We start from the raw sequence: 15237 nt of genomic DNA, 5'->3' as shown, positions 1-15237 counted from the left end.
AGAAATACTTTAATCCCTAGAGATTAATGAGGAGCTTTAGTCCCCATATGCAGAGACAATTCTTAACATTTTAAGAGCATGAGAAGTGAAAAGTAATTATTGTAATTTTGCATAGAACGTAGTTTTTTTCCTCCCATTTAAAGTGCAAAGTAAAGTCTTTAACGCGAGAACACTAAACAACAATAATGACACTCGAACTATAGCTATCTTCGCTCTGCTCGGGTGGCTAAACATCTCGTGTCATTGTGTCTTGTTTTAGACCCTTGTTGAACAATATACTATTATGTATTATGACAATCTACTATTATGTCCTTAGTTTTAAAATTATTTCATCATTTCCAGGCAAAAATCAATTTTTGGTGATTCGAAACGGGGCGCTAACAAAGAAGACATCCCGCAGATGTTTTATTTAGAGCGAGTAATCAAAGAGAGCATGCGGCTCTACACTGTCGTGCCCATCATCGCTCGTAACATTGACAAGGATACATATCTTCGTAAGTACTACCTCTACGCCGATGACTTTAATATCTGTATCAGAAAGGGAAAATTGAAATGACTAAATACCTGGATTGCGACCAATTAAGTATTGATATTTGAATTAGAATAAAAAAGCAAGAGAAAAGGTAGAACGAACGAAGAAGTGATAACAAAAATAAATAAATATAATATGTTTATTTTAACTTGATGGTCCATAGAATGTCAATAATAGTACATTGTGTATTAAGTGGCGTAAGAAGAGGATTACTAACGAGAGCCTATTAGAAGCCCGACCTCTCCGGTAAACCGTAACGTGTATGGCCACCATTAGTCAGAAATGACGTACAGACATGCTAATTTTTAAAACTAGTCATAATTCCCTTGGGGAGGAAAACTATACGTAAATCCATAATTCCCGCGGGAACAATTGAGCCCATTGTCCTTTAGTATGCAGGCACGGAAGCAAGTGTGATGAAAACAATATTTAATTAACTATGTCAGTACCTAACAAAATTAATAATAACACTGCCAAATAGCCCATTGAGGTGCACGTTCATGCGAGGCATGCACTCGCGATCGCATCCGATTCAGAGTGCGTTAGAAATAAGTATTAAGGTAATAATATTGTAAATCTGTTTAAAAAAATATACCTCGTTGAGTTTCTTGCCGGATTTTTCTCAACAGACGTTTTTCCGAACCGGTGGTAGATTTTTTGACATTCATAAGTGCTTGTTATAGCCTAAATTGAATAAAGATATTTTGACTTTTGACTTTTGAATCTAACGGTGAGACAGTGGCTGCAGGTTTTCAAAACTTTTTTTTGCAGCTGTCGCTGACGTCACTCTCCCTGCGGGCACGGGCTGCGTCGTGGGAGCATTCGCGATGCACCGCGCCAAATCTGTGTGGGGGCCCGATGCTGACGAATTCGACCCGGACCGGTTCCTCCCTGAAAGGTCTTTGGACCGCCACCGTGCGGCATTCCTACCTTTTAGTTACGGCTCTAGAAATTGCATTGGTACGTAATTGCTGATAGTGATAAGATTAAGTACCTTTCAGTATTACAGTGATTAGTGCAGCGGTTCTTAACCTTTTAGTTAGGAGTCTTGCCATGGACCACCAACTGTTTGAAGGTAATAATACACGGTAAAAGTAAAATTGTAAATGAATGAATGGTTGCAACCGCTACTTGACTGGCGCCTCGTTTTGCCAATTCGTTGTTGATGGCTTCGCGGACCACTTCGAGTTCTACCAGGGACCACCAGTGGTCCGTGGACCACCGGTTAAGAACCACTGGATTAGTGTACCTATATGGCGAAGCGCGCATTAACGAAATGATCCAATTCAATTTATTCCCACAACAATTTACTAAAAACTATGAAATAGCCTCTAATGATGAGGAACTGCTTCGTTTCCCAACCCCAGATCATACATACTTTTTGGTTTTAAATGTGTTTAAATATCAGTATAATTTATACAAAAAAAACTGACGGAAAAACCGTAAAAATGAAATTTGAGATTTTAAATTAGAGATATCTTTCAATAAATAGGGAATTACTTAGTGCTTATTTAGTTGGCTACTGGAACGTTGTAATTTTAATCATACAACAATATGACACAGACCCATGAACGATGTTTCATATCTGAAAGCTATTTACAGTAAAATAATAAGATATTCAAGAAATATTTATGCCCTGGAGCATCCCTACCAATGAGACAGTTCTCTATTTTCTGTCCTCTACGTACTCGTATGTCTGTCTATTCTAATTCTTACTGATCTAATACAATTACTAAACAAATGAAAGTCCGTAGGTAGTAAAAAGAAAAACGTTAAGCATTTGCACGGGTTCATTGATATATGTCGGCGGCCGATCGTAAAATCCGCCAGATCACGAAATTCCTACGTATAACGAGAAATGGCGCCATTTCATGATATGCCTAAAAGTTGGCCAGGCATATCACGATGTGCCTGAGAAACAACACGGCAGAGCAACGCATTCATCGAGATTCCTAGCTCTATACCTACCGGGCACATCGTAATATGCCGAAAAAAAGAAAAATTTAGGTACGACGAGCGAAGCGAGGAGTGGTTAGTATGAATTGTGACCACAACGCACGAGCCGAGCGAGCGAAGCAAGCGTGCCGTGGCAGCGGCCGGCGAAGTGCCAGAACAGATATGGCGGCGATTCATGATATGCCTAGGAATTTCATGATCTGCCTAAACTGGCCAAATCATGAAATGGCGGCGTTTCATGATATGCCTAGGAATTTCATGATCTGCCTAAACGTCACTAGGCAAATCGTTAAAAGGTGAGTTTTTAACGATATGGTGGATGTCCCTTAGCCAATTCATGAAATGGCGCCATTTCACCATATGCCTAGGAATTTCGTGATCTGGCGGATTTTACGATCGGACACCTTTCTTGTTAACGATTCCTTTTGCAGTATGCTATGCAATATATTGCGTGATGATCCAGTACAAGATCAATAATTATACTGCACCATCAAAATCATAAATTAATGCAGTTACACATCTTTATACCACTAATCATAAGGTCGGTGATCAGTGTATAGATTAGATTAGATTTATTTATTACCTTTTGAAAAAATATATTATAAACACATGTCAGTTAATTACAAGAAATTCACAAAGCATCTGACGATCGTGTGAATGTATACAAAAAATAAATCATATTACAATAAATTGTCAGCCAAAAATAAAAAATAGAATTCACAATGTCAAATCAGAGTTCAATGAAATAATAACAATTAAAAGCAAAGCAAGAATATAAATCTAAGTCAATTTTATCCAATAGGAACAATCAATCAAACGAACAATAAAATAATTAAAATGTCAAAGCAAAAAATAAATATAAAATTACAATTTACTTCACAAAACTGTGAAAAATGACAACAGAACAAAAACAAGAGTACAAAACAAGGTACATAAAAACAAAAATTAAATGCATAGGTATAATTTCAACATAAAATTTCACTGTACTCTTTTAAAGAGTACTACAATGACTTGTAAAAAAAAGTTTTTTTGGTGTGGGTCCAAATGTCTCATCCGAACATTCATTTTTTAAATCCACGGGTAGCCGTTCATAAAGCCTAGCTACCAAAGTCGCTGTAAAGCGATGAGGTACAAATGTGTGCTACTCTATTTTTGATACTGACTGTACTTAATGTAATGCAAAAAACGACGTGAAATAAATGTCATTAATAATCTTTTCAGGTCGCAATTATGGCATGTTAATAATGAAGAGCATATTGTCAACGATTATCAGATCATACAAAATAGATGCTGACGAAGTGGGTCCGCTCAAAATGGAACTCCTTCTCTTCCCTATACGAGGACATCAAGTCAGAATATCAAAGAGAGACTAAATAAGGCTACCTACGTGAATTTGGTTTGAAATCACTTTAGTATTACTATGGTATTGCGGGTATTGCCAACGATAAGTCAGTCAACAAAATGCTGCGTTAGTTTTCTCAATTGCAAAGAAATAAGATTAAAATATTTGCCATCTGTGCCCCGAAAGTTAAGGACCCGTTAAGCTTTATTCCTTGCGGGCAAAGAAAGAACATAACGTGTGTATCTAATCTCACTAGATACTATGACAAATTTAAGACCTACATATGTTTAAATTTTGGTCTGTTCCTCGTAGTTCGTAAAATAAGTATTTAAAAATGTTGAATATACTTACATACGTATAGTGTAGTGTAGGGTTTACTATCATTTGACAAAAAACGTCGCAAACTATTCATTTCACAACCACTTCATATCACCAACTGTTCATATCACAAATCATCATTTGATAAATATACTTTTAACAGACTTGTAACTTTACAAACAAAATCCTATGATAAATCATCATTCAAAAATATCCATTACCCAAACAACTCATTTTTTAAACTAGTTATTTCACAAAACATCAATTTATAAATAATTATTTGACAAACTATTTACATAACATATTTCAATTGATAGGATTTGGTAATCATGGCTTGTTCTCGTTTCGCATTCCTTAAGGTCGCAGTTCTAACCTAACCTAACCAGCTACATTAACAGAGTTAGTTTTTCTACGAATAAATGTTTTATTCGTAGTAGTTTTTCTATGGGTCGCAATTTAACCTAACCTAACCTACGGTACTGTACTGGCAGTAGTTAGTTTTTTCTTAGGGTCGCAGTTCTAACCTAACCTAACTAACTGTACTGGCAGAAGTTAGTTTTTCTTACGGTCTCAGTTCTAACACACCCTAACCTACTCGTATTTCTTAACCAAGTTATATAACCTGAGTTACAGGCGCCAGTAATTATTCTTAATAAAATGTTTGCCAAATGATGCATTTTGTCAAATGTTTTTTTGACAAACGTGGTTTTGCTAAATGACGAAAATAATATAAATAAATAGTTTGCTAAGTAATGATTTGTAATATGATGGTTTGTCAAATAAAGAGTTTGTGAAATTTAGTTTTATAAAACGATTAATTTGTGAAACAAAAGTTTGCGAAACGTTGTTTGTTAAATGAATATTTGTTGAAACATTGTGTAGGTAGGTATAATAGCGCTCATGTGTAAGTAATTTGTAGTCGGGTTAGTTCATTGGGCGATTAGAAGCAAACATATTTATAATTATGGTGCCCGCGTAGTGTCGGTTTACCCGTGTGGTGTCGGGTTAGAATTACACCTCTCCATTTCTTTTGTGGATGTCAGAAGAGTCGACTGAGGATATAGGTTAACGTATGCCGTAGGCGAAAGGCTAGCAACCTGGTCACTATGATACCGTTTTTGTCGATCTTAAAACCAAAAATTGCTAAAAGTGGGTCTGAAGCGGTAACGTTTCATGTGCTCTGCCTACCCCATTTGGGAATACGGGCGTATTAATAAATAAGAAGTAAAATCGCCAAGAGATAATTACTTAAACAAAATCTAAATTTTTATTCCGCTTCGTTTAACAATAACAATTATAGTTAACTTACGTAGCAGTGACGTAGCGCAGTAACAAGTCTTCACACCGGGTTACCTAAATTTTTATAGATACGGTAAGGCTTATGTACAATAATTGCTGTTCGTTAAATCTGACATAACTAAGTTACTTAACTACGCTTATTTTTCCGAGTTACCTAGCGAACATGTTGGCTCTACGCCACTGCTACGCAGTAGTTAGGATGTACATAATATAACAAGCTTTTTACATCCTTAAAATAAACACGGGGTCAATTATTGTGATATTACTGTCAAATAATGTTTTATAATAGTTGTGGGATATTTACTGTTAACACTGCATTATAGAATTAAATTATATGTTATTATATTATAAAACGTTTTTTATTGCTACCTAACCTAATCATCATCCACGCATATACTTAGGTGTGTAAGTTTGTGTACTCGTACTTACTACAATTCAATAGTTAAAGACGGGTACAAGGGCTACTATATTCGAGTCCAGAATTAAGCGAACTAGATTGACAGCTGTAAATGTTACTAGACAAAGCAAAAAAGTAATAGGCATAGGAATATCTCGATACAAATATGTCGATATAACCTTGTGTAGACGCGGAATGGAAATGTTTGTCACTTTTGGACTTTATGAAAATAGAAAATAGCTTTAAGCCTAAAAACGACAAAAAAGATAACAGAAAATTAAAAAAAATCAATAACGTAACGAAAATTTCACAATAACGAAAATAAATCCGAGCAAACCGATGGCAGTTAAGTCGATTGACATATATGGAATGTCAATAAAACTAAATGGCGGATGGCATCCTTACCGATGTACTACATTTTTTTTCCAATTCTCTCAAATAACAAATAAAACATTTTCTTTTATATTATTTTGTGTTAAGTTTTTTTCTAATATCGATAAGTATTAAGTTTTTTTATATCGATATTACAGCACTGGTTATCTGTGGCAACATTTTTGTGTAATGAACTGTCAAGTTGGTTCGCCTAATTTTGGACTCGAGTATAAAAGTCAGGGTTATAAAGGGTTAACTTTATTTAGGTATACCTACGCCACAGCGATACCTTGGGTTCCCGTTCTAAAGCCTGTAGTGAGATTTTCAAAATTAAAGTAAGGTAGGTATATCATTCGAAAACAATTCCTGTGGTAAAAGTCTGTCTATTGCTGCTTACATCTCGAATTAAATGTTCGATTAATTGATAATATTAATTAGAGCTGTAATTTTTCATTGCTTACTCTGCTTGTGGTTCAAATTTTTAAGGTAGATTGACCACTTCCGCAGTAAGGTACATTTTGAGTGAGTGAGGACATGACGGCGCGCAAGAAATAAGATCTAGTCTTAAGCGAGAAACAGAGATATTGTGGTTGTGGTAGCATTTGGTGTTAAATATATAAACAGCTAATTATTATTTTTTGTCATGGGACACTTGACACCAATAATAATTGACCTAGTCCCAAACTAAGCAAAGCCTGTGCTATGGAAACTAGGCAACGGATAAACATACTTATATACTCGTAGATAAATACATTCTTAAATACATATTAAACATCCAAGACCCGAGAACAAACATTCGTATTATTCATACAAATATCTGCCCGGCCGGGATTCGTACACGGGTCCTCAAGCTACGAAGTCAGGTTCTCTAACCACTTGTCCATCTGGTCGTCAAAACTAATTCAATATTAATATTACTAATACTAATTCAATGACAAAAAAATCACAACTGAAGATATAAAATATGTTTAAGTACGAGTAAACCCCATTTCTGGGGCGTAGTCTAAGGTCTACCTACATTGAATAGAATAGACAATCATAAATTGACGCGTTAACTCAAAGGCATTGTAGTGTTGATGGCGAAGAGCACGGGTCTAGCTAGTTATACTTATCCGCCCAGCGTAGAGACGAATCTAGAGACGAACCCGCGGGCGAGGTTTGTTTGTTTAGAGGCAAATATGAAAACTTTCGAAAAGAATAAACCCATTGGACCAAACGAAAAACTTGGGAAACCTGATGACCTTTACATTTTCTTAAACCCTAGAATCGGCGTTGTGGTTTCATCTATCGTCTCATTGTTTTGACCAGTTAGTCCGCCGGCAGCACTGTCAGTATAATCAATCGTAACGAGTGTTGCCTTTTGCTTCTTAGTGTACACCTCCAAATGCATGTAAGAGTCGCCGTCCATGACGTCCCGTGCGTCGTCCACGCCGCAAGTCATGAACTTGTTATATAGACTCATGTCTAAAAAGCCTATGCCACACAGCCGGTCCACGAGCATCGATACCATCATGCCGCGGAGATAGCCATTGCATTCAATGACGGAGCCCATGTCGTCCTGAAAAACATGAAGCTATTAGTCCCTCTTCTAAGTCGCTGCACTCTTCACAGAGCGGTCGTGGTCGTAGGTTCCTTCGCTGATGAAGCCACGAGCAACAGCTAGTAAGTAGAACAAAACAAAGTCGCTTCCCGCCGTCTGCCCCTTTGTGTGTAACTACTTAAGCAACGGCAACATTTTAATGCCGTTTTCATCAATCGTAGATGTCGTCACTACGTTTAAAAATACTCGTACCTCAAAATAGTCATCAAGGTTCAATTTTGTTGACATATTGATTTTAGATACGAGATTTTTCAAAGTAGTGACGATATCTTGTAAGTAACAATAATAATGTATCAGTGGCGTCGTAACAATTCGATTTCCACCGGGTTTCCTAAATTTTTTACTTGGCATACCAACACTACGAGTACCTACAAGTAGTTCCATCCGAAGACATATCTACATTACTCATTTACTTATTTCAACATTTGAAACTTACCTACTTAACGGTAACATTTACACACGGTTTATAAAGTCAGGGTGAAACAAAGAAACTATTTAAAATTGTTTGAACTTGAACTTCTATAGTAAAAACATAATTGTAATTTTGTGAATAAATAAATAAATAGATAAATAATAAATACCGCATGTAGGTATTTTTAGTCCATTTGTGTTCGAAATATCGAGAAACGTGTGTTACAATTTGACCGTTAGTTAATTGGAACCTTAAATTAAACGGAGTATAAAACACGCATTTCTCACTTTCTGGGTTGCCCAACGAAAATGTTCCCGCTACGACATTGCTAAGTATTGAATCGAGGATGCGCCCAGCAGGGCTACTACGAAACTCGAAGTTCGTATCGTACCGTCCCTCTCGCTCTCGTATTATAGTATACTTAAGTGTCAGAGGGACCGCACGACCCGAACTTCGAGTTTCGTAGTAGCCCTGCTGGTCCGCGCGACGGTTATTTTGGGAAAGGAAGATGAAAAACGTGAAGTTACCGTCTTTGATTATACCTACACTTTTTTATTTTTTCACCATTTTCTTTTCAATTTTGCACCCATGCAGAGCCGGGGCGGGTCGTTAATAACATAATAAGGAAGGACTTTAACATTCTGGTGGGCGTTAACACACTTATCAGCACCTGTATGACGAAATTACCATATACCACGGAACTAAATGAACAATAGGCTATTTACTTCGCAAACAGGTTACCTCAACCTCTGCAGTTGAAGACGAAGTAGCGTGCATATAAGGAAGTAATAAACAAATGCTCAAACAAAACATACTCAATAGTAAACAACTGCCTGATAAATACATATTATTTAAGTACTTCAGGTTAATTACTATACCAATACCCCTATAGCACAGAGGACTTTTACCTGGTCCCAGAAGTTACCTTTAACCATCTTTAACGTTAACATGCCATTTTCTTCTATCATTTTTTGTGGAGGTGAGGTAGGGTCAGACAGGAGGGCGTGTAGGTACGGCGATTCTGATGAAGTGATCAGAACCAACTCAATTAAATAGGTAGGCTAGCATTCCGCAGCAGTAGTTAGTGAAATTAATGTTTATTGTTTTGTTTTAACACTTGAACTTGTGACGATTCGATAAGTAATGATGTCGGATATACGTGATACGTATGTTTATAATTATTAACAGCTTTTAATTTGATGATTCATGTTTCATAATTAAACTTAGCGAAAAGACTTACCGGACATAGTGAGCCGAACTTCTCAGACTGTTAAGAAAAAAGATTTTTAAAACTATTTTAAAATGTAGACAACATTTTAAATCATAGGATACTTATATGAAACAAAAAAGATAGATCAGTACCCTTAGTGTAAGTTTTCGGTTACAACAGATGTCTCGATCGCGATCGCGTTAAAATCTCAATTTGTATGGAAACACGAACAACGCCTCTAGCGGAACGTTTGCGATGTTCGTGTTTCCATACAAATTGATTTAATGCGAACGGGATCGAGACGTATTTTGTAATCGAAAAATTACACTAAGGGTACAGATCTTTTCACCACTGGAAGTTCATTAGTTACATACAAGCGAACCTAATAATTCTGTTAATATCATCTACTTACCCTGCAAGGTGCCTGGTGCAGGCAAAGGTATTTATTATCCAAGTTCCACATCCTTTGGCACTTGTCTTTGTTCATGATGACCACATCCACACGACGCAAGGTGATCAGCAGCGGCACCAGATAACCCTAAAAGTTTTTCTGTCTTCAATTGCACTGTCAAGGCTGAATATTGCAAGAAATTTTACTTTCCAAATTCTTACTAAATTCTAAATGCGAAACCTAATATGTTTATTGATAGAATAATATAAAAGGTAGATTACGATTAACAAACTAAAACTATATTAAAAGTAAATAAACTAAAACTATAATAAATCTAAGAATGGGCCCTGCGGCATGTACAGGTATGTTTAAATGTTTCTTTGCTCCTACTTTAAGCCCCGGGGAAGGACATGGGAGAGTTTTTATCCTGTAAATTTGTAGCAGGTCGATCTTTCAGCATAACTTAAAACGAATCACTTATTTGCAACAAAGGTTCTAAATATTTTGTCGACGTTTTCATATTTCGTAATGGTCACTCTACACTCAAACTCCAACCTCACCTTCCATTGACAGTGACCTATCGTTGCGGTTCATACTGTTTGCGTTGGTCACATACTTCTGTTTGCATTTCGCTGTGTGAACCTTGATGAACCTTTACATACGTGACACCATAAGTTACCTACTTAACCTACTTGCATGTACCTACTTTACTAGTACCTGAAGAGCATATTTATTTATACTTACATTGAAAAGAAAAGAATAGGTACCTACATATCAATTAAAATAAAACTAACCTAAACGTAATACATAAAAAAGACAAAAAATAATTAAAACTAAAACAAATTATTTAAGCCAGACCCCTTTGGCAAGGTGCCCTCTTTGAATTGCTAGGCTAATTCTTTGCCCAAGGAAGCTCCCAGCTCTTCGGTCGCCTGTGAAGTACCTTATGTTTATTCTAATCAGATTAAGCGTAACGGAAGTTAACAATTCCACTTATCTTCCCCGTCGCGTTGTAGCTGAAATTAATCTTCAGTAATTCTTAATGATGATATTTTAATTCACTCTGCACATATACCTATTTATACTTCATGCGGCTTTTTTGCGGTATTTTTAGCGTATTTCCCCTGAAAAGTTTGTAAAAGGTCTCTCTTGGACAGAGAAAGTGAGACAAAATGTTCAAAACGATACCTACCTTACTATTCAGTATCGCCGGCAGTTTTAAATTACGGCACTAAGCTAAATTGTTACTTTAAAAATTTAATGGAAGATATTTACGTTTCGCCTGCTACCCCAGCCGTAGAAGCTGCACTTGGCTACGGTCCCATCTTCTATCGGGGGCGGTATGCTAACCTCCATAGACCGCCCGTAACGAATTCTGTTTAAAACAAAGTCTGCGTTCTGTTCCAGCGTTCGAAATGAAAAAGGCTCGCTGAGTACTAGCAAAGCTATGTTGTCGGTCGCGCATTTTTCCCATCGGCTAGTGTGATTATAACCTGGAAAATTGAAGTCATTATCACATTTATTTTTTTCAGCTCTTGGTTCCACAATTAAATGCGAATTAAGGAAAGGAGCGGTTCGTTGCGTCAATCCAAAAGCATCAGAGGACGTAGCTAACTGTAATAGAAAGACTTCTATTGGATACTTTCTAAGAAAGTTTTCAAACCATACCGCAATGGCAGGCTAGTCAGAAAAAAATAACCTAACTATAAAAAAAAACATTTTTAATACAAGCTTTTTTTACTGACTGTACTTTTTGTTGACTGTACTTGCATTGTCACCCAAACTACATTTGCATACCAAATTTCAAGTCGATGCTATTAACCGTTGAAGAGTTCCGTCCTACGGAGACGATCCTGGCTGGACTACCAGGATGTCACTACTAGATTATTGTATTGTCACGCGATTTACATGAATATTCCAAATTTCAAGTCAAGGACTACAGGAAGTTGGACAAATTCAACTGGCAAGATTTGATTACAGACAGACAGACAGAAATAAAAGCTTGTAAAAAATAGGAATCCTTCGGTAGATGGAACTATAAGAATAAATAACGTATACAATATTTTCAGGATGTTCCATCAAAGTGTATGAGGTAGTATAGCGAGCGTTAGCACGCTTGAGATAGAAAATCTTTACAGTAGTGTAAAGTTTTTCCAGTCAAACATATTTATAGGTTTATACAACCACAACCACTTTCTGGAATTTTCCGAACACATTTGAAAATACATTGTACAATAAAATAAATAAATAAATTAACCGTTTATTTAAAGTAATGACCACGGTAGACCACCCAATGTCAATTTTTTCCTTGTTGCATAATAAGTATCAATAAAACACATCACGGACTTGTTGAAAAATATCGGTAATGGATGTGTTGATCATGTTCTATTCGGTTTAAGCATAGCGTTGAATACGTAATCAATTGATAGACAATGAAATTGAATGAGGCAAGTCGCAGACGCGGAAGATGCGCAGTTAAGAAATTCATGTCCGTGGCATTTGTTTGTACAGTAACGGAACGGTGTGTGATCCAGACACCAGCACCAATATCTGACACAGCAAAGCGTGCATAAATATCTGACACGACTCTATTTCTAGGGCCGGTAGGGCGTGTCAGATATTTTTGCACGCTCCGCTGTGGCAGATATGCAGGTGACTGTCCAAACATGTATTTAGGTATGTGTCGCTTGGTCGGGTAGTACGTAAGTTTATTGACATAATTAATAATTTGATTTCTTGACAACTCCCCCTTGAGGACGAATTTAATTTATTTTGACATTGTATTTTATTGATTGTTTTTTATATTTGCTTATTTTTACAAATTTTGACGATTTCAGCATAAATTCTTATATAATCTGACTTAATGTATTTATATAATGTAATTGTAATGTAGAGTGAATAAATAAACTAAACTAACTAACTAAACTATATACTTTTTTAAATGTAAGTATTCAATAAACTTAATTTTGTCCATGTCTTATTGTTTTCACACAAAACTAATTTCAGTCATTGTATATTGCAATTACTCAAAGTTTTAAAAAGCATAACGTACAATCCGTAAATCCTTTGATGTCCGTTTGTATGAAAAGGCCAGTTTTCGGTTTTACTTCACCATCCAAGAGGATAGTTAGAAGAGCAATTTCGCAACAACAACAATCCGAATCTGATCCGAATCCGTGACCTTTACGGTCCGGAGTAGTCGTGGAGCTATTTGTATGGTGGATCTACAGGACCGTACCTCGATGCACACAAAGATTTTCCACAAGTCTCTTAGCGCCCATGTACTCCAGGAACTTATGCGTGCCGCCACTGACGGTGAACTTGTAGTTCTCTCCGACCACACACGACGCCGGCGTCACCACCACGTGCGGCTCCACCAGTGCGCCCGCGCAGAAGAGCATAGCGTGCGACAGAAAATGGACCTTGACAATGGGGTTTAAGACGGCAGATTATGTATGAGGACGAGTATATTATAAATTATGGTTTTCGTAAGGTAGCTTTGTAAATATAGAGTGACTTTGGCCTGTATGAAAACCACATTGTATATGGGCCTAAATAAAAACATAAAAACGTGGGCGATCAGCTAAAATAAACCATATCGCAATGAGCCATAATTTCAATGCAATAGGTTAACCGGCCAAAGGCCGTCAGTAACTCAGTCAATACGGGCCTCTGAGGCCTTTACCCTTAGTGTAAGTTTTCGGTTACAAAATACGTCTCGATCGCGTTCGCGTTAAAATCTCAATTTGTATGGAAACACTAACAGCGCCTCTAGCGGAACGTTGGCGATGTTCGTGTTTCCATACAAATTGAGATTTTAACGCGAACGCGATCGAGACGTATTTTGTAACCGAAAACTAAAACTACGGGTACCTACTTATTGTCTAATGCACCGGTTCTTGCCATCGCTTTCACCAACTTCTTCTGTCACCATGTTATACCGTCAAAGAGAGCGCGAAGCGCGAACGCGACGCGAACGTGCATGACTCCACACTCGCAGTCCGCGTCGGTCAGTATTGTTCGAGTACGCAGTGATTATATACTCTTTGCAAGCGACAAACGAGACAGTTTCTCTTACTAGTTTTCACAGGTTCCAGTAATTAAAAGGTTTTTTTAAGTCCCTGACCTTGACAAAATTCGCGCGCGCAAGATCTGCGCGTGGTTGACTCGCATTGTTAGTGTAGTACCTACCTACCGTCTATTTGTCTACATTTTTAAATATCGCTGCAACTGACTAGCGCTACTACGAAATTTTCATTGCGTTGCGAGGTATGAGGAGGCATCACTGCCGGATTATAGGTAAGTTAGGTATATTGGAAATTCAGATCTTACACACTCGCTAATATTATTTAGGTACTTACTTGTTGGACCACAGAATAGATAATGGTACAAGTTGGACCTTGATTCTTACGAAAAGCAAAAAAACTTGACAGTCGTGCTTCTCTTCCGCATTTGAGTTTTGTAAAACATTTTTTTTTAAATAGATTAGTTTGATGCTCAACGCTCAACCAATTACATGAGGTAAAAATATGAACTTACAACATATTGTGCTTCTGAGTTGGCAGCAGTTCTTCCCACAAAACCGGCAGCATTATTAAAATCTATGTCGACTGAAAAAAAAAAGTTAGGTAGGTAGGTAGTATAAAGCGAGCGCATTGCAAACAAAATATTCCAATTTTAATTCGAGGCTCGAGCCCAAATTAGACAATGACTGCGAAACGATGACTTTTCAAAAACAAACCTTAAAGCACACGTTAAGAACAACCCTCCTTAAGTACACGTTAGATACATATTAGACTCATGGCTTTCGCCATTTTGAAAATATTGCTAAAAGTGTATCGACAATTAAAATATACGTACCTACCTACCTGTAAGTTACTTTTGAACCAACTTAAGTACTAAATTTCAGGAAAATCGGTTAATATGTATGTATATGCGACCTATAGGTAGGTAGGTGCATACTTAGAGGAGAACATTTTGCCAGAGTTGAATGGACACGCTTCGCGTTTGCACGTTCAATTTACTTGGTGTCGCATACCTAACGACGAGGAACGTGATTTTAATATTGTACGGCAACAGTAGGTAACATATAACAGAAAAACGGAACTCTAAGGGAGACTTCGTAAAACCAAATACAAATTGATATTAAATAATAAATAATAGTAATGCGCGTGACTGTGTATTATTTAATGCTTCAACATTTACGTAATGTGGCAATTCCTCCAATTTGTCCTGCTCCCATCTTGGTTCGTTTTGTACTTAAAGGTAGTTTGTTTTGATTAAAAAATTTTAATCAAAAATATACCTACTGCAATTTAATTTAACGCTTCACATAAAGCAATGAAAACAATCTAGTAAAGTTAGAATACAATAACTTCCTCGTATGTTACTTGCAAAACAACAGTAAG

General features: G+C 36.8%; 2 protein-coding genes across 5 annotated transcripts in view; one reads left to right on the top strand and one right to left on the bottom strand.

The window, feature by feature from the left end:
- Window positions 1–5800, top strand: part of LOC141441127 (cytochrome P450 4C1-like) — a 30797-nt gene extending 24997 nt beyond the window's left edge. For both annotated transcript variants that reach the window (XM_074105805.1, XM_074105804.1), the window contains exons 9-11: window positions 343–494; window positions 1304–1492; window positions 3710–5800. In XM_074105805.1, coding sequence (XP_073961906.1) covers window positions 343–494; window positions 1304–1492; window positions 3710–3861 — 493 coding nt within the window. In that variant the 3' untranslated portion in view covers window positions 3862–5800. The remainder of the gene's footprint in view (window positions 1–342; window positions 495–1303; window positions 1493–3709) is intronic.
- A 928-nt stretch (window positions 5801–6728) lies between these two features.
- Window positions 6729–15092, bottom strand: LOC141441126 (uncharacterized). 3 transcript variants are annotated; one of them, XM_074105801.1, is made up of 7 exons: window positions 15035–15092; window positions 14369–14439; window positions 13068–13251; window positions 11105–11322; window positions 9851–9976; window positions 9469–9495; window positions 6729–7774 (listed from the first exon to the last, which is right to left on the bottom strand). In XM_074105801.1, the coding sequence occupies exons 1-7, from the start codon at window positions 15069–15071 to the stop codon at window positions 7460–7462; spliced, it is 978 nt and encodes a 325-aa protein (XP_073961902.1). In that variant the 5' UTR covers window positions 15072–15092; the 3' UTR covers window positions 6729–7459. The 3 variants fall into 3 exon arrangements, with proteins under 3 accessions (XP_073961902.1, XP_073961903.1, XP_073961904.1); XM_074105802.1 differs by lacking the exon at window positions 15035–15092 and adding an exon at window positions 14868–15026; XM_074105803.1 differs by lacking the exon at window positions 15035–15092 and adding an exon at window positions 14571–14589.
- Window positions 15093–15237: the final 145 nt, after the last annotated feature.

Source organism: Choristoneura fumiferana, chromosome 23, assembly GCF_025370935.1.
Source record: "Choristoneura fumiferana chromosome 23, NRCan_CFum_1, whole genome shotgun sequence".
NCBI classification, from domain to species: Eukaryota; Metazoa; Arthropoda; class Insecta; order Lepidoptera; family Tortricidae; genus Choristoneura; species Choristoneura fumiferana.
Note: the sequence above shows the minus strand (reverse complement) of the source record. Positions and strands in the feature narration are given on the sequence as shown.